We start from the raw sequence: 20545 nt of genomic DNA on the forward strand, positions 1-20545 counted from the left end.
ACCAGGTTCAAAGAACATAGCTAGAAGAGAGAATTATTTGCCTTACTTCCTTATTTATTGTTCCATATTTTAAGAAGAATAAGTTCAATAACTTATTTCTAAATATTAATAACACTATGTAACACAGATTTTGTTCCTGAATAGTAGGCATTATTTCTTAATTGCTTATGTTGTAAAATACATAAAACGACCATTATTCCCTTCAAATTAACCTATTTTCTGTGTAAAAAGAGGCAAATTTGCATGTTTTCATTTACATAAGGTCTGAATAAAACAACATATGAATTGAGATTTACATGTATTTATACTAAAATTATACAAAAATGAACAAAATTTTTTAGAAGTGAGTAGTTTTTCGAGACTTGTGACTGTAATGTAAATCATATTCACTTATCAGCCCCCAAATATAGTCTCAGCATTCGACTTTGTTACACCAAGATCTCTAATGAAGCCATTGGGGTTTTTTTGGTTGGGGTAGTATGGGTTTCTCTCATCAGCTGCACCTCTGAAATTGTAATCTGGATCTTCAATGTTACCTCCTTTTCTGATTTGCTGCTCTCTTCTGAGGATGGCTGCTTTCTCTCTGGCAAAGAGGGTACAGGGAGCTCAGGGTAGTGTAGCACTGGGGAAATGGATGATGGAAGATCCAAATACATGATAGCAGATGCATTCTTGCCAGCCCAATGTTTGGAAGGGTCCAGCATGCAGAAGTAGCAGTTGCTTAAGTGGTCAGTGAGTTCATGCCAAATTTTTGGATTAGCAAACTTCATGTCTCTCTTTTCCCCTCTGTACCATCCTACAAAAGAGCAAAATAAATTTATTTCATCCACAACTAATGTGTAAGAAGTTTATGCAAAATATTTTATATGTGATATTTTTTCTGTAATAGTGAAAATTAAAAAAATAAAAATGTTTAAATTTTAAAAGATTTAAAGTTTGTATAATATAAAATCTTACTAATCAAGCAAGCAAAAACTATCTGTCTTATCTTCTTGAGGTTTTTTGCAGTGCTCACAGGTAAAATGAGGTGCCCAAGGTTTGTCTTGATCCCTGCATGCATGCCAAAATATGCCTTGTAGGCTTCACACATTTTAGCAGATGCTGTCACAGAGTACTTTTTCGCTCTTGTCTTGATAAACTGGCCACATACATAGCAGAATACATCTGGAGAATGCTTGCAGGTTCTTGATGCCATCTCTGATAAAATCAGATAGGTCTGTGTGTTCACTTAGGCAGCTAGAACTAAACTGAAGTGGTGAGCACCTGTATATATATATATATTACTGTGGAAAGTTCTAGAAAATTCTAAAAGGTTCTTGAAAATTCTTGTAAATTCTACAACATTATAGAAAGTTCTTGAAAATTCATGTAAGTTCGAGAAAATTCTCTATCAGCTACTCAGCACTGAATCTTCCTGGAATGTTCTGGAAAATGGGTAAATTTGAAAATTTCATTAGCCAGGTCACAAAAGCAAAGTTTGAAGAGAAAAATAGGTCTTTTTCATTTACTTTAGGCATAAGAAATTGGGAAATACGTGCATGCCATTTTTCCGCTGAAATGCGGATTTCCGCGGTTTTCAAACGGCCAACGATCACCCACGAGATTCGTGTAAATTTGATGACAAAAATATGAGCAATTTAGGGGCTGGGTAGGTGGTTTTTGAGGAGAAATCGTATTTTTTCAATGTTTATTGCAGAAAAAAAAAAATCTGACCGCCATCTTGGAGGCAGTCTCGTGGTGTGGTATAGTGTGCATACCAGACGATAAAATATTCTCTACGCTCCAAAGAAACAACAGCGATTGAAATGTTTAAAAGGAAAGATGTTCATTTTGATCCTGTAGACAAGAGAATGTGTAAGGACATTAGATCAGCAGCTTCAAAGTATACCTCAAAGCTGAGGGAGAATCAGAAGAAAAGGGCAGAAAGGCTTGAGGCCTATGGTTCTGTGAAATCTGGCCCAGCCACCTTGGCTAAAGAAAAAGTCCAGAAAGCCGCAGAGGCACAGAGAGCTGCCCATTCAGAGAAGGAGAGAAAAAAGCTTGGAAGAGAGCACTGGAAACCCTTGTCTCAAAAAAAGAGGAAAGTAGCCAAGATTGATTAAAGGAAATTAAGTTATTTGAAATTTGACTGTAATTTATGCAGCAGAGCAGAAGTTGATATCAGTGACTGAAAAACATTTTATTATTATCTGCAGCATACAGTGCCAGTGGTTTATTTTAAAGCATATCATTAATTTTATTTTGAAGCAATGTCAAAGCTTTCCTTGATTTGCTGTTTCAGTTTGTATTGTGAAAGAATGAAAAATATACTGATATTGAGGTACCAGTAATTTACTGACAAGATTGTATAGATGAACAAGTTTTACTGTAGGTAGTCATGTAGAGTAATTTTAAGTAATTTGAAATTTTAATGGAATACATGCAGCAGAGCAGTAGTTGTTGATGTCAGTGACTGTACAAAATTTAATTTCTGAGGCATATCACTGATATAGTAGTTTAATATTGAACCATATCAGTAGTTGAATTTTTAAGCAATGTCATAGCTTTCCTTCATATGCGGTTTTAGTTTGTATTGTCAATTTGTGAAAGAATGGAAAATTCACTGACATTAAGGTACCAGTAGTATTATGACAAGATTGCATAGATGAACAATTTGAATTGTAGGTAGTCATGATTAGTCAAAAGAGTAATTTTATGTGATTTGAAAATTGTATGGAATATATGCAGCAGAGAAGTAGTTATTGGCAATGACTGTAAAACATTTAATTGGCAGCATACCAGTAGTTGATGATGATGATGTTATTGATGACAAAAAGGATAATAATGAAATGATTTGTATTTGAAATATTTACTGAGTTATTTGGCTTTATTAACTCGTATTACTAATATATTTTGATTTAGAAAAAAATTAAACTGAATAAATAGCAAATAAACAATCTTAAATTTCATTTATTTACTTTTTATTTTATTTGTTAATTTTAGATATTTTGATATATCTTCTAAAAAATGAATGCAAATTAAAAGAATAAATCAATCTGCTAAAAACTGTAAATGAAAGTTATAGTTTTTTCTTTAATGTGCAGCATATTTAAATATTTTTTTTAATTTCATGTTAATGTGTTTTACTTTAAAGAAAAACTTTTCTTTAATGTGCAGCATATTTAAAAAAATTTTTTTTTAATTTCATGTTAATGTGTATTACTTATGGCTTGAATATTTTATGGTCATAATATAATTGATCAAAGGTTAGGATTTGCTGTCTTTAATGCAGTTCTTCATCATGATTTTATTTATTCATTTAACTTCATTTAGATATCAATTATTTAATTTTACTGTATGTACAGTTACGACAGAAAGTGTTCGTACCCTGTCCCAAGTAGTTTTTTTGCTTATAACTTAAAAAGTATCACAATTAGGCTAATAGACATATGATATATTATAAATGTTATACCAACATGCATCTACATAAATTTTTATGTAAATTAAATGACAAATAAACTGTTTATAAACAAATAACCAAAAATAGGAAGAGCAGAAAATGTTTGTACATTTCAGAACGTGTGAAAAACTAAAAACTGATATTTCCGTAAAAATTTTGTTTTGTTTGGCAAATAAACTACATTATACCATTCCATAACTAGACACTGGGTTCATAATTATTGGAATTTAGCCAGCAAAAAAGTTACTTCCGGCAATTTAGTGCCTTCTCCACCATTATCTGCTTGGTCATCATGGCAAACAGGAAACAAGTGTCCAGTGATTTAAAAAACTGAATTATTGTAAAATACAAGTCTTGTGTGTCTCTTTCCAATATTGCTACACAATTTAATGTGCCCATATCTACTGTTCAAAGCATAATTGCCAAGTTTAAGCTTACAGGATCAACTGCTAACCTCCCTCATTCCGGACGCCCCACCAAAATTCCAGGGAGAACCAAGAGGAAGGTTCTCAGAGAAGTTAGTAGGAATCCTCATTTAACACGTAATGACATGCAGAAACTGGTAAGAAAAACTGGGGTTGAAGTAAACACCTCTACAGTTATGAACATGTTACACTCTCCTGGGTTCAAAGCATGCCGTCCTCATAGAACTCCATATTTAAAGCCTGTTCATTCAGAAGCATGTAGATAAATCCTTTACCTATTGGAAGAGTATTCTTTGGTCAGACAAGAATAAAATTGAGCTTTTTGGCCACAATGATGTTTGCTGTATTTTCCGTAAAAATGGGGAAGGAAATCTTCCAAAGAACATCGTCCCTACAGTTAAACACAGAGGTGGCTCGATCATGCTATGGGGTTCCTTCAGCTCTTCTGGTGTAGGCAGCCTTCACCGCGTCAATGGAATCTTGAAAAAGAAGAGTACGTTGATATATTAGGCACTTATATCAAGAATGATGCTCAAAACTTGTGGCTTGGGCATCGTTGGATCTTCCAGCACGACAATTACCCTAAGCACATATCAAGATATGTGCAATCCTGATTGCAGAGGAACCATATAAGCATTCTGGAGTGGCCATCTCAGTTACCCGATCTCAACCCAATTGAAAACGTTTGGCATGAGTTGAAGACCAGGGTTCATCAGTGTCATCCAAAAAACTTGCAAGGGTTAGAGGGCTATGAGGAGAGATTGCACTACACAACTGACCATTAAAGTAGATGCACGAACACTTTCTGCCCCTCCTATGTTTGGTTATTTGTTTATAAACAGTTTATTTGTCGTTTAATTTACATACAAATTTATGTAGATGTGTGTTAGTATAATATTTATAATATACTACACTTTCATTATCCTAATCATGATTCTTTTTAAGTTATGAGGCAAAAACTATTCACGACGCAGGGGTACAAATACTTTGTCATAACTGTATACTCAGGTTATAGTACTTTTTATAAGTCTTTGTTTTGTTTACTGAGAATAAAATTGTGTGATTTACTGACTGTGTAACAAAGTAGTAAACATTAATAATTGTAAACAATAAATTTTTAACAAAATATTTTGCTTCCTTCTGTTTCACTTTCAAACCTTTATTATTTTATAGATGCTTTGTTTGTTCCAGGATTCATGAAAGACTCGAGGAAAGAGAGGTAAGTTGTGTTGTTATTATGTGTTTACTTTGTTTTATTAACTACGTACTTCGTGTTTAATGAAAACAAAAACTAATTATTAAACATCAGTTGTCAAATCTGAAGTACTTTATATGCAAATATGCAAAAATCTGAAGTACGTTTGTGTTTTTTAACTGTTGTGGTGTTTGGGTTGTAACAGTTCCTGTCTAATGCTATTTCTCCAAGTGTTAAAAGAATGCAACTATTCTTTAATAATTTAATCATGAATATTCATTCTAATGTTACATGAAAAATAATATCAGGCCAAATGAAAATTCTTTAAAAACATGTTTTGACAATGTCCACATATACAGTCCAAGTTCTCTTATTGCAACGAACTTTTGATCTAATTTCTAGAGTCGTCATTATGCTGGAGTGGATCAAGAGTCAGCTGCAATAAGAAAATATTTAAATTATAGGTATATATAATATATATCAATGTGTTGAAAATTTTTCTACAGTTTACTTTATATCATAGAACATTGCAATTTATGGTAGGAAATATCATTAGGGAAACATATTACTTATATATGCTTATATTGCAGAACAGTATTTTATTTGGAGTAAGAAATCTTATTGAGGGAATATTTGAACTTGCATTGCTGTAGTTTTTCATTAATAAAAGGCAACCTGTGATACATTTTGCTTTGATTGAACACCTGGAAATGTCATCCTACTCCATGCCAAAGCAACAGACACTGTTTTTAACAGTGATCACTAGTTGTGTATTTCTTGTTTGTCTTAATGAGAGGATCTCACCAATGAAACCTAGTACATAGTGCTACTCTGATGTTATAATAAATTATTAGAAGACTAACTATTGAATATTAGTACTGTATATCCCTGTTCTTTTGATTTTTGCAACTCCTAAAAGATATTTGAAAACTATTTAGAAATATTTTTTTCAAAAATTATATTATCTTTGTTTAGAATAAGGTTCTGTATTATTTTACAAAAATATTAGTTGTTGTCTTCCTTGTAATAGCTTGAGTATGCAAGTAATTTTAAGTGGAAATGGAGTGCATAAAAGTTTACTTTGTGTTACACGTGACCTTATCTTTACAGGCCTCCTGTAGACCGTTATGGAATGAGAAGAGAGATCCTTATGAATGGAGTAAGTTCATATATGTGCCTATTGAAAAAATGTGGCATGGTAGTGCTATTTGTAAAACAAGCTGTAATAGTTTTATAAAAAAACAAAGTTTTGATCCTATAGGCTAATCACAGGTTATAGATGTGTTGTGACACTGCTCTAGTCATGCTGTTATTGTAGTGTTTTACAGTAAACACAGGTTATAGGTGTGTTACACCACTACTGTAATTATGCTGTTATTGTAATGGTTTACATAAACTTTCAGGATATAGATTTGTTACATCACTACTGTAGTAATGCTGTTACTGCAATGGTTACATAAACTTTCAGGATATAGATGTGTTACATCACTACTGTAGTCATGCTGTTATTGTAATGGTTACATAAACTTTCAGGATATAGATGTGTTACATCACTACTGTAGTCATGCTGTTATTGTAATGGTTACATAAACTTTCAGGATATAGATGTGTTACATCACTACTGTAGACATGCTGTTATTGTAATGGTTACATAAACTTTCAGGATATAGATGTGTTACATCACTACTGTAGTCATGCTGTTATTGTAATGGTTACATAAACTTTCAGGATATAGATGTGTTACATCACTACTGTAGTCATGCTGTTATTGTAATGGTTACATAAACTTTCAGGATATAGATGTGTTACATCACTACTGTAGTCATGCTGTTATTGTAATGGTTTACATAAACTTTCAGGATATAGATGTGTTACATCACTGCTTTAGTTATGCTGTTACTGCAGTGGTTTACATATAGCTCTCAACTGTGTTTTTCGAGAAAACTGTATAGAAACTGAAGATTATATTCTGTCTTAGGCTTTTCTAAATTACGTGCAAGATACTGAAACTATGTATTTTAAATTTTGTCTCTGTAGTTTTCTAAAAAAAAACATGAAAGAGACTGAAATTATCAATTTTTCATACTCTCTTAACATTTTCTTAATTATGTTTAACAGAGTGAAACTGTGTAGTTTCTTTTTGGTCTTTAGGGTTTTCCAAACTACATGCGAGAATATCATCCTCACCCTGAGAGACCTCCTATGCCAATGATGCCATTTGGAGCAGCAGTAAGTGTCTAGATTTTTCAGACTCTGAGAGAGAAAGTGGTACGGTAGGTCCAACTTTCTCTCCACTTTTACACATCTCTCTCTTTCCAAATTTAACTTAGTGTCTATGTTATTCTCTTCAAAGAGATCTCCAGATAACAGTATTGACTTATAAAGAGTTTTATCTGTAGTAATTACTCACTCTCGCTTCCTTGGAACCTAAATTACGTAGTGTGCTTGAAGAATGTAGTGGAATGTTTAGTTTTATATACTTTGGATGATTACTACATGAAATGTGTGCATTTGTAAAAACTGTCAGTCACTAATTTTTCAGGCAGAACACTCACCAGCACATCTAAAAAGCACAGGGTATTCTTATTATTTTGAAAATTAAAATTTCTTCCCTTATTTACAAAGCTCAAAACCACATTAAAGTTATCTCTTGAGTATCCTTCCATATCACAAAACAGTTGACTAAAAATCTTTTCCAACATTGTTCTTATTTAAACTTTTGGAATTACTTTCAAAATTATTAAGTCACATATTAAATAATTGTACTTCAAAAAATCCCCAAGGGATAGGATCTGCCATAAGACGTTGGTTAGGGCGACTTACTTGTAATCTGTAAGTCACAGGATTGAAACCTGGAGCAGAACATGCCCGTGCTTTTAACAGTGATGCCATTATATTATAACAGTCAATCACATTGTTTTGTGAAAAGCAGCCCAAATATTAATGGAGGATGGTGCCTTTTTTTAATTCTGTTGCTGTAGTATAAATCTGACAAAATATCTGTTTGTCCAAGTAAGAAATGGTATTTTAAAAGTAATTCTAAACTGTTTAAGATAAAATCTTTATTAAATTAGTTCCTCATTTTTTTTATATTTATTTTATTCCATCTTTCAGCCTCCATTCCCTGTAGATCCTTCTACCTTCTATGATCGATCTTTCCATCCTCCAAGTTACATGCCTTCTCGGGGTAGAGGGCTGGACAAAAAAGCTGTGAGTAGTGTACGTTTATCTTTGGTTTTGTCAAGCATTCTAATGCTGTTACGAACTTTAGATGTAAAGATTGGATTAGCTGTGAGTAGTCCAATTAAAATTATTCTTGTCTTTGAAATATCAATCTTTATCAGTAGCCTGCAACCAATAAATCAAATACCAAAAGGTTACAAAGGTCATCTGGATAAATTTTGGTGTTTTCCTTTCTATGTGAGCTGATCAGTTTAAGGTTCTTAAAGATTTCTGAGCATGTAACATAAACCACTTGAGTGGGCGTTTTTGGTTGTTTTTTTCTGAAATAACGTACAACAGATAATTATTTTACTCAATTTTTCAGTACGAACGTTCAGTTGATGATTTTCTAAGACGAACAGCACGTCCTCCCAGCAGAGGAGAAAGACGATACAGAGATAGAAGATGAAGAAAGTCCTGTGAATGAAGACTTGTGTTGCCAACTGTAATACACATATTCTTTTCTTTATTATGGCATGAAAAGAGTAAAAGCCAAGTAACCAACAAAACGTTAAAGTAAAGTGTGGTTTTAGTCCATGGAAGTACTTGAATGTGGTGTTTAAGACAGGAAGTGGACATCAGAAATAACAAGAAGAACAATAAATGTTTACTTTAAACTATGCGTTTTAGAATCCCCACATCGTTTTTATTCATTACTAGGTTTTCTGTCTTTACCCAGCTGTATTGGTAACAGAGGTAGAGTACAGATATACTTGTATTTACATGTACAATACAGATTCTTTTTTATAACATAGGTAGAGATATAACTGTAACAGAGGTAGAGTACAGATATACTTGTATTTACATGTACAATACAGATTCTTTTTTATAACATAGGTAGAGATATAACTGTACAGAACAGATGCTCTTGCAAAAAAGAAAAAAAGTGGAGTGCAGGTATACCACACAATACATTTTCGAGTTAACCAAAAAACATAGTTTGCAATGGGGTTTTGCATTAGTAGGTAATGGTACTGTATGTTTTTTACTAACCTGTGTATTCTCTGTGTAACCCTGTGCAGTCTCATCTCATAGATTGGTCGGCTTGTTGTGTGCATAAGAAGAAAATTTTAAATTTAGTATTACTACTGTGGAACAATAAACAGTTTTTATTGTGAGATTACTGTTATGCAGAAGGACCAACAACATAAACAGGTTGTAATCATGGTGTCTTTGAATGGATTTGTCAGTGATGAAGAAAGTGTAGATGTAAGAGGTGTAACAGTCAGTTCCTTCTGGTGGAATATTGCAGAACCTAATTGCTACCAGTATCAATGTTAAGTAGAAACTATAAGTAAATGAAAGCAAAAATATGACACACAAGTTTTTATGAGCTGGCCATAAGTCCTTTTCAGGTATCTTCTATGAATAAATTTAGTGTATCATATATATATATATATATATTGCCAAAACCTTTTTAGTGTTTTTTGTTTAAAACAAAAAAATTGGTATACCAGTCAAATTCAAAGACATTTCTGAGAGTATTGAGATGTACTTGTTATTTTATGTAATTGCATGCTTGTCTATGTAGTGTTTTGTAACCAATTTTATATTTTAAATCTTTGTGTCTGTGTTATTTCACATACAGTAGAACCTAGTCATGACTGACTGTAGACAGCAAGATTGTTCATGCTAGTGAAATAATTTAGATATTTAATAAAAATAAAAGCCTGTTATGTTCAGTTAGTAGCATTTAGGTTCTTGGAGTAATTGGAGTAGGTGTCAACTTTGAGATCTTCAAAATATTTACATCAAAAAGCATTTTTAACTGACTTGTGGGTTTGTACTATGAAATATGATGATCTTGGTCGAGAACGGTCATAGTCCACAGTACGACTCTTAGTAACATCTTTTTTTCATGGGTGGCACTCAGCTTGGATTTAAAATCTGTATATCTAGTTCTGTCTTGTGTCTCGTGATGACAAGAAACCCACTTGAAGTTAAAACGTATCTTAGGACAGCTGGTATAGTATTAACACTTTTACCAAAATAAAGCAGAGAACAACGTTTTAATCTTCTCTTTGTTAACCTGAAGATGACTAAAGAGGGTTGAAACGTTGTTCTCTGCTTTATTTTGGTAAAAGTGTTAATACCCATACCAGCTGTCCTAAGATACATTTTTCCTGTCATGTATCCATTCTAACCAAGTTCCATTGAACAAGGTGTATTTTTCAGAACAAGTCAGCAGTGAACATGTGGTGTTGCCTTCTTGAGTAAGTAAAAGATAGAAATACTAAAAATTGCTTATAAATGTTGAAGATGGAAAGTATAGAAAGGCTACAATTTCTTTGTAATGTTGTGAAAGAGATAATTATTTTATTGATTTTAATAATGTCATGTAGAAACACAGTATTATTTCTTCATAGATACTAATGTAACTTTGTTCTTGTTGTAATGTGCACAATTGTCACTAGTGGCTTGTCTGTTTTTAAAATATGCTACATTTTTTATATGAAGGTCATTGTGTCATATTTCAGCAGGACTTTTGGTTATAGACTGTTTCTTCACTGTTCCTGTGTGATTCTTGCTGCACTAGTGTACTGGTCCATGGTCTGATAACATTACTACTTATTAACAATGATAACAGTTACTGACCCACATAGTTGATAATGCTACCAGCTAAATATTACTTCCAATTAACATTATTACTGATTAACAATTATGCCAGTTACTGCCCCATATAGTAAACTATTATACCAGTTAATACCACTACTGATATCAGTATTGATTAACAGTGTTACCAGTCACTGCCCCTACAAGCTAAATATCACTTCCAGTGGACATTATGATGCTGAATGTTTTTTTTTAATGTCAATACTGGTTATCATAGAGATTAAGATTTTTTGTGCATATGCAGAAGACAGATTCATGCACAGTATATATTACACGAGTTCACTGTGATACTAGTTAATCAGGCCTAACTGGATTCTTTAACCAGTGAGAACACAGTAGCTACTGTTCAGGGACCAATGGACCAGTATGTCAATCACATTGTTGTTAGGGAAACAGAAAAATATTGTTATTTTCATTGTGTTGTTTTTATGTTCAGATTTTACATCTAACTATCTGAAGTAAAAAGGACTTTGCAAATCAGATTGGTGGTCTTAACAGTACTGATGTGTTATCATGTGTTTATATTCTTAAACAAAAAAAAACTTTTCCACTGATTGTATAATGACCACTTGACACTATATTGTTGGAAAATAAATTATTCTATGAGACCTTTGCCACTAGTAAAACCAGTGTTTTTGTGTGTATTTCTGTACAGGTTTTTCATAAATTTAACTTTTGAGTGTTGGTGATATGTATCTCAATCAGTCTGAAATTTAGTATAAGGAAAAGAGGCTGTAGTCATTGCAACGTAAAATTAAGGCATAGATTTCCACTCCTGTTTTAATAGTTATCAACTTAGCGTGTTCCTCTAAATGAAAAGAACTGTCACTGCTTAAAAGTGATTGAAAGTTCAAAATATTTTTAAATATTGGTTTAACCTGTTAACAAACTGAACATCAGTCCTGTTTTGTTAACAGATATAAAGAGTTTATGACTAATAAAATTTCAGTGCTAACTGTGTAGACTAGCGTCGTTCAACGGAACCGGATGGTTTGGTTTGTTTTGAATTTCGTGCAAAGCTACTCGAGGGCTATCTGCGCTAGCTATCCCTAATTTTGCAGTGTAAGACTAGAGAGAAGGCAGCTAGTTATCACCACCCACTGCCAACTGTTGGGCTACTCTTTTACCAACGAATAGTGGGATGTACCGTAACTTTATAACGCCCCCACGACTGAAAGGGCGAGCATGTTAAGTGTGACGGAAATTCAAACCCGCAACCCTCATATTACGAGTCGAGTGCCTTAACCACCTGGCCACGCCAGGCCAGGGGCCGGATGAAAGTCCCTTTTTAAATAATTTGTTCAATTAACTTGAATATTTTTTTTTGCTTGCAATATATATTAGTAAGATATTCATAGTTCAGAAGAACACAAAACAGTAACATTTAATTAAAGACTAGTTTGTTCAGCATCTTCCTTTCATGTTTGAAATATATTCTCTGCTTAAACGTTCTATTCAACGGTCACTAAAGTTACTTATGGTTCCTTTAGTTTCTAATACCAGAGAGTGCAAACTGTTGTCAAGTTCAACTGTGTTTGTTCCGCAATTTGGATGGACCTTTAGAGAAACACAGGAAAAAGGTTTGAAGTTCAGCTGCTAACAAGCTAATTCCATTTGATTTACAGAAAGACATTCAAGTGCCAGAATGCTATGTTTTATTTATTTATTTCACAGGTTTAATACATGGAACACGTTAGACAAAATTATTGCGTTTTGTAAAACGTGTGCCACACACATAGGTGGATCTTTCTCAGTTAAATAGTAAAAATGCTTTTAAATCCTTTCGCTGTTATTAGACGTCACTGCGTTAGAAAGGTGGTGTAATGATTGTTGGTTAAATTTTTAAAGACAAGTAAGCCAGAAAAAAAAATGATTATAATAAAAGATGCTAAACGAGATCCCAAGTCTTGCTTCGGTATGTATATGCAGTTAAACTTATATACAGGGACCCTAAATTATCTTTTCTATTTTAAAATTTAATAATTTAAAAAATACATCCATGTAGTTTTTAACATTTTGTAGCCCAACTCAAATAGTTTTTATTGGCATGTCAGTAAATTTATACGTGTGCACCATTAATGATTCTCAGCATGCCTAATCGAAATTCGATTTCTGGTCACGTTCACTGTAGCATGTCCACAATTAAAGTAACGATGACATTTGTTACTCTTGGCTTTAACTCCGTGATGTTTGCTACAGGTGTGAGATATATGGTATCCTTAACATACCCCCAAGAAAGAAGTCTAGTGGAGTTGTCTGACGAACACGTGATTGGCCAAATCATTAGATTGAGTTTTTTCTAGAACTGTTTCTATTTTGCAGGGTAGCACTATTCTCTATAATGAAAACAACAACAACAACATAACAATAAAAGCTATTTCAATGGGCTACAGAATGTTGAAAACTAGCCGATTGTATTTGTTATTTAATTATTAAATTTTAAATTTGAACCACCCTGTATATAATTTTAATATAAACAATGTACTTAAACTAATCGTGTTATAAACAAGTACCATATACTGTGGACGTTAGATGAGAGTTTTTCAAAACGTTACACAATGGGCTATCTTCTCTGTACCCACCACAGGAAATTGAACCCTGGTTTATAATGTTGGAAGTCTGTAAGGTTACAGCTCATCCACTATAGGGATGGATATTGTAAACTGATAATTTCACCTAAATAGACGTTTTAAATACTAAGTATTCATTGAAAATATTATGTTCCCGTGTTTAAAAAATTACATCACTTTGTTTGTTTAGAATTTCGCGCAAAGCTACTCGAGAGCTATCTCGCCTGCGCCAGCTGCCCCTCGTGGTGCAGTGTAAGACTAGAGGGAAAGTAGCTAGTCATCACCACCAACTCTTGGGCTACTCTTTTTACCAACGAATAGTGGGATTGACTGTAACATTATAACGTCCCCCATGGCTGAAAGGGCGAGCATGTTTGGTGCGACCGGGATTCGAACCCGCAACCCTCAGATTATGAGTCAAGTGCCTTAACCACCTGGCCATGACGGGCTTTATATCATTTAACTTGAGAGGCTTTACTTATGAAGCCCTAGATACCGTCGCTGGAGACTCTGTCTCTAACCCTCAGACCACCATAAATTTTAAAAACTTGGCGCTTATGTGTGATTGCATGACTCGTGTTGAAGGAAGTTACGTGAGCCAGTATAAACCGATTAATTGTAAATCGTGAACTATCACGAGTCTTTTTTGACGACAAGACAGAATCAATGTAATACATTCCCAACATAAGTGGTTTTAAAGACCATTTCTAAAATGACTTGTACATGTACTGCTTTTTTGTTGTTGTTGTTATAATTATAAACTTTCTTTTGTTTGAACTTACACAAACACGGGAGGAAAAATGAAATTGCGTAACTTTTTCGATAATAAATAATTTCTTTTCATAACCTCGACTTTAACTGGAATGTATTTAATTATAAAAAATATGATAAAAATCTTTAACATGTGAATATATATTTATTTATTTTCTTAAAATACCAATAGGTGATACAAGTTTAATGAAACGTTGCTGGGGTCTAAGTCCAAACCATTACAGATAAAAAGTGAAATTGCTAGGTACGAGTTTGTCGTGGGTAATCAAGTAGCAAATCATGTTTTAACGATGAAATCTGTCGAGTTTTATTAATTTTATAGGTGTATTTTCGCATATATTTCATAGCGTTTGGATTGGAAGTGTTGTGATTATTCAAAACATTCTCAACTGTGGAAAGAAACTTATTATTAAGTGTTTAATTTCCTTTCAAGAATGTGTTGGAATAAAATCTAAATTAGGCTTACGGCCAACTAACGCACTTAATATCTCAATGAAGTCGGGTATTTAAGCCCAAACTTGTTAAACTGAGTTAACGTAATTGTATTAACTACGAATTTTAGCCTCCTTTCCGACAAAAGACTAGAATTAAAAATGAATGATTCCAATGGTAAGTAATAGTTTTAAGGATTTAACTTTTTACTGTAGAACATTGAAAATAAAACCTTATTGAATAACTGGCTTCAATGACAAATAAATTGTTGCGATTATTAAAGACAAACGTAATATGTAATGTTGACTGGAACTACGTTTAAAGTGAGCCGAATTCGGCCCAGTGGTTGGCGTGCCGTGCTGGAAAGCGATAGTTCGCAACCCGTTGCCACAGAAAATGATTAAAAAAATCTACCTACGCTCTGAAACTTGGAGTTATGGGTGTTTATTTTAAGAGTGAAGGCTTAATCTCACAATAGTAATTCTAGAGTCGTCTTCCCTCAGCTCTTGAGTAGCTTTGTACGAAAGGAACGGGACTTATGCTTTGAATTTTGTACAATATCTATTCGAAAATGAAATTTTTGTTCCATGCAATATTGATATTGAAATAATCTAAACTTTTGTGTTTTTAATGTAAAAAAGATGTTAACTTCCAAGTTTATAAATGATTAATTAATTACGTAAACGTTTCGACTTCTGCCTCCAATGTAACGTGTGTGCTACAATAGCTCAAAAGTAAACGTGTTAAAAGTTAAAAGTAAACAATTGAATTGTTCCCCAGGCAACTACGCGTGGCAAACAAAAGAAACATTTGAAATATTTTTATAGTATAGCACTTCTATAATTTGTGTGTTTGATTATGAAAGTTCTTACAAAACTGCTCAAACTAGCTCTCTCCAGTTATGAACTGTAGCTAACAGCACCCACTCAACTTTTGGCTACTCCTGTCTGTCTGATCAAAGAATTAGATGCGTGCAAAAATAATTATAATTGTGTATTTGTGGGTTTTTCAAACGAAAGCCACATTTTAATTATTCATCCTGATGCGTCTCGGCATGATGGTGTTGCAATATATGTATACATTACGTTATTTGGACATTAACTTGAGAATAATTAATAAGAGTATTAAAATAAAAATAAATATTGTTGCGTTACTTACGGTAAAAATCTGTTGTAAATGGTTTGAATGTAATTAACAAAAATTACAATTCCTTCTTGAAATCAGTAGTTATCCCAAATATATATATATATATATATTGTTTCTTGTTTTCAAAGTTCATGTGTCATACAAACAACCGATAAGGAAAGCAAAAGACAATGTGTTAAATTAAATTTTCTAAATTCAGTTCGACGAGGCCTTTACTTCAATGTCATCAAACCGACTATAGTAGTGGCCTAGACGTCATTTTCCTGAAAGGAGCCAAAGGCCGTTTGAATGGGTCATCTGTTTTAACAACTCGCACCATAATACTGTAGTGTGTCGTCTATTAGCCAGTCAGTAGATACTAAAGTAACGTTACATAAAGGACGATTAACATTGCAAGTTGTACTGTTGTTATATCAGTAAAACGTGCTCATGACAAGAAGAATTACACGCTCTGTAAGCTACAACACAGTATGACATTATACCAACTTTTCTTGATTTATAAGAAAAACTTCAAGTCGTATTCATAGAAGGGCAGTTAGTTTTTCAATCTACGAGTGCGCATGCATATTTCTATCGTAATTCGTTTTTCATCCAGATTATGCATAATTTAATAGTAACATATGACCATAATTTGACGGCGTATTACACACAAAGTGCTCTTAAGTTATGAAGCCTCCATAATTTTGTACGAAGTTTCGTGCATTTTCTCTACCCCGCACCGATCAACGATAAGTTTACGGTACGCAAACTATGACACCTCAGCACCACAGTTAAGCGTGCTAACCCAATGGGCTGCGGCAAGTAATTTGAAGGAAACACTACATTCAAATCAACAATAAATCGGCGAATATCCCATTTATCCTCAGTGCGTATAGTTCTATTGACTGCTGTGTGGGGGCGTATTGTATTGTCTATTTCTTTTTCTCAGTCCTTAATCTATAAAAATACTGTATTACTAATATTACTTAAATATTAAAAATTGTAGTTTTGGTATGTTAAGAAATGCCAACAGGGAGATTTTCGTTCCTTGTTAAACGTAGGTGAAACTGTGTGCAATATATTTTTTAATGAACCTTCTCTCCAGTCCTACACATGAACAACAAACACCTATTGATATAAAGTGCGCTAAAATTGAAAAATCCTAATTAAACTACAAAAAGTAGAGTTAAATAACAAACAGCATATAGGGCAATCTATCTCTAAAAAATAAACTCAGCAATTGCTTCACCAATATTTGACAAAAATATTTAAAATATATTTACTTTTGAAATACAGCTTTTCATTTATACTGACTATTTTTTTTTCAAAACTAAAAAATTGATTGGTTTTGGGTCTAAGAAAAAAATTAAATTGAAAGGGGACGTCGGTTTACTAAAGTTTCAAATCTACTGCCAAGCCTGACATGGTCTGGTGCAACACCTAGAAAACACGTTCAAGACACATCATGAACCAGACATGAACAGATACTTTTATAATACAGTCACAAACTTTATTGATCAAAACAGAAGCATTTTTACACCTAAATTTCCAGTCAACACTATTACACACCAAGAAAAACAAAAGACTGGAGCACTCATCATCTGATAAAACATATCACTGTAACAGAAGTCGTAACTGCTATTGACAACACAAAAAACAAAGCCCCTGGAAAAGATGGTATTCAAGCTATCCTCCTAAAACAAGGCACTCAGAGATTATATGAACACCTAACAGCGTTATTTAATCTCTCACTATCAGCTGGATATATCCCCGTTTCTTGGAAGGAAGCAATAATATTAATGTTCCAGAAAGAAGGAAAGCCAGCGAATAAACCAAACAACTACCGCCCGATTAGCTTAACCAGTTGTATTGGCAAAGTATTAGAGATGATAATTAGTAATCGTCTGTCAGTTTACTTAGAAGAAAATTCAAAATTACCAGAAATTCAAAACGGATTTCGAAAAAACCGCCAAACTACAGACCACCTGATTCGACTTACAGAATCAATTACCAACAGCTTCAACAAAAAAGAACGCACTGTAGCTTGCTTTCTCGACATTGAGAAAGCATTTGACACAGTGTGGCATAACGGCTTACGACATAGATTGCTTGAAATGGCATTACCCCAGGAAACTATTCGCTGGCTGTCCAACTTCCTGGATAACAGAATGTGTAAAGTAAATGTAAATGGGGCCCACTCAGGGTCCTTTTCACCTGAAGCAGGAGTCCCGCAGGGAGGGGTTGTTAGCCCTATATTATTTATCATGTACGTTAGTAATATGCCTCTGTCGGACCTAAATTTAGGTTATGCATCACAGTTCGCTGACGATGTAGCGGTCTGGAAAAGTGCCCCCACTCCGTCAATAGCAGCAACGAACCTACAACCAGTCCTAAATAACATCGAAGAATACTGCCAGAAATACAGAATCAAAATTAATATTCCAAAAACCCAAGTCATAGTATTCAGCAGACTGAATAAGCTGAAAAAAATCCACCAAAACTCTATATGAATGGATCACTTTACTGACTGCTACTTCTGCTAAATTTCTAGGTCTAACCTATGACTCAAAATTAACGTGGCTACCACATATTAAAAATGTACTGATACGAATCTGGAAAAGAGCAAACTATGCAAGAAGTCTATCAGGTAAAATCCAAGGAACATCACCAGACAACATACTTAAAATCTACAAAACGTACATTAGACCAACAATAGAATATGCATCACCTGCCTGGATTAACATAGCACCCACACATGTACAGAAACTTCAACGTATACAAAATTCTGTACTAACTTCAGCATATAAAGTACCACGTAGCACCTCAACCACATTCATGCACAAGTATGCAAACATAGATACAATAGCTGAAAGACTCTTGCATAATTCTCTAAAATATTTCAATAAGAATTGGCATAAAAATGACTTAATGTGTGATCTCGACAGATACCACGTACATGATGTAAATGGTCCTAAATACCTCTCCCCTTTTAACATATATTTAAGAAATGTAACACAAACTGGCCACTATGCACTAGACACTTAGTCCTTGTTTCTTTTTATTATTATAATTATTATTTTCTTTTTAATCATTATTATTATTATTTTATTTTATTTTTTTTTTTTTTTTCTCTTTTTGAATTATTATTCAAGTATTGAATAATAATAATTATTATTACTTTCTTTTTGTGTGTGTTACTACAAGTAGTAGTAGCATTCTCTCAATCGAGAAAAAGGAGAAAAATACAAAAAAAATATATATATATGAAAATACCAAAAAAAAAGAAATGAAGGAAAAAAAAAAAAAAAAAGAAATGAAGGGAAAAAAACAAAACAAAAAAAACTTCTTGTTCGTCCATGCATGGACTGAGCCCTGAAATGGGCCTGAGTATGATGTCATTCTATTACTCTGGCCCAAAGCTTAAAAAAAAAAAATAAATAAAATAAAAAAAAAACCTAAAGACAGACGTTATAATCGTTCGGGAGGGAGGAAGAGGTCAAATGTACCTGACCCTCCTGGGTATTTAACAACATCAATACCCAAATACCGACACAGTGAAACTTGGAACTTGGTCTGGTGCAGAGGGCGCTAGACTCCCAATATGCAGGTTCGAATCCCTGTCACCGAAGATGCTCGCCTCTACAGCCGTGGGGGCGTTATAATGTGCTAATCAATCTCACTCTTTGTTGATAAAATAGTTAGCAGTGTGGGTGATATCCTTTAAGGATATCACTGCTAAATTATGAACTGCTAGCGCAGATAGTCTTCGAGTAACTCTGCCAAATATTCAACAAACATAACTCCACCACTTGTGTGTGTCTCTAGTATTAATAAAGAATGATTGGTTGGAACAATGAATTGTACTTTGTTACCAGAAGCTTCCAGATAATTTATTACTTTTTATGTCGTTGCTTACATTTCCAACTTACATATACATGTATTTGATTTCCTCACCACTGGCCTATTTTATAATAAAGTAAGCAGATATATTTAACCAAAATCAGGAACTTGACATGGGAGGGATATTGTCAGTTAGATAAATAATACGCTCTATCGTAAGGCTTCAGACACTCGCCTATGTTTGTAGGTCAACGTCAGAATCTGGGTTTCGATATCCGTGGTGGGCAAAGGACAGAAAGCCCATGTGTAGCTTTGTGCTTAATTATAAACACACAAAAGTCATTAGATGTGGTCTGAGCACGTGGAGAAACATGGCCGACTCAAATGCTGATCTAAGCCACCGAGTCATATTCGTTTTCTAGTGTATACAATGAGAGATGGATTAGTTAGAAGAATGTTTTTACAAGTACGTATTAAAGTCTTAAATTTTACCTATTAGTTTATGAACCAGTTCGGTATTAACCTCGCAAATTGGCCTGATCTAGTCACCTTATTGTATTTATATAAATATAATAGTTGTATGTCCATGTAACTATGTAACAAGTTGTGAATTTATATTCACCAAAATTGGTATGAAGGTTACTTAGGTCCACGTGGAGTACACACATTTTCAGTTTTGCGGTTTTATGAGCATATTTTTACCACTACTTTTCCTCTTGTAGATGGATCTTCAACAAATTTAGTATTGAGGTTTATTGGGCCCCTGAAAGTAACTGAAAAGTTTTGAGGTTTTTATAGTTTTTATTTGTGGATAGATCTTCACGAAATTAAGTTTGTCAGGTCCATGTGGAGATATTTGCAAATTGCGGTTTCACATTTTATGTGTTACAGTTTTTTATGGTGGTGTTGTTTG

At 33.5% G+C, this 20545-nt stretch overlaps 2 protein-coding genes across 10 annotated transcripts in view; both read left to right on the forward strand.

The window, feature by feature from the left end:
- Positions 1-9957, forward strand: part of LOC143240042 (uncharacterized) — an 80149-nt gene extending 70192 nt beyond the window's left edge. For 2 of the 6 annotated variants that reach the window (XM_076481823.1, XM_076481827.1), the window contains 5 exons: positions 5038-5083; positions 6170-6218; positions 7211-7288; positions 8174-8278; positions 8607-8873. In XM_076481823.1, coding sequence (XP_076337938.1) covers positions 5038-5083; positions 6170-6218; positions 7211-7288; positions 8174-8278; positions 8607-8690 — 362 coding nt within the window. In that variant the 3' untranslated portion in view covers positions 8691-8873. Of the gene's footprint in view, positions 1-5037; positions 5084-6169; positions 6219-7210; positions 7289-8173; positions 8279-8606 lie in introns of all 6 variants that reach the window. The other 4 variants (XR_013021531.1, XR_013021530.1, XM_076481824.1 and 1 more) reach the window with 4 other exon arrangements.
- Positions 9958-14466: 4509 nt separating this feature from the next.
- Positions 14467-20545, forward strand: part of LOC143240553 (1-phosphatidylinositol 4,5-bisphosphate phosphodiesterase delta-4-like) — a 55958-nt gene continuing 49879 nt past the window's right edge. For all 4 annotated transcript variants that reach the window (XM_076483185.1, XM_076483186.1, XM_076483188.1 and 1 more), the window contains exon 1: positions 14467-14844. In XM_076483185.1, coding sequence (XP_076339300.1) covers positions 14829-14844 — 16 coding nt within the window. In that variant the 5' untranslated portion in view covers positions 14467-14828. The remainder of the gene's footprint in view (positions 14845-20545) is intronic.

This window comes from Tachypleus tridentatus, chromosome 13, assembly GCF_004210375.1.
Source record: "Tachypleus tridentatus isolate NWPU-2018 chromosome 13, ASM421037v1, whole genome shotgun sequence".
NCBI classification, from domain to species: domain Eukaryota; kingdom Metazoa; phylum Arthropoda; class Merostomata; order Xiphosura; family Limulidae; genus Tachypleus; species Tachypleus tridentatus.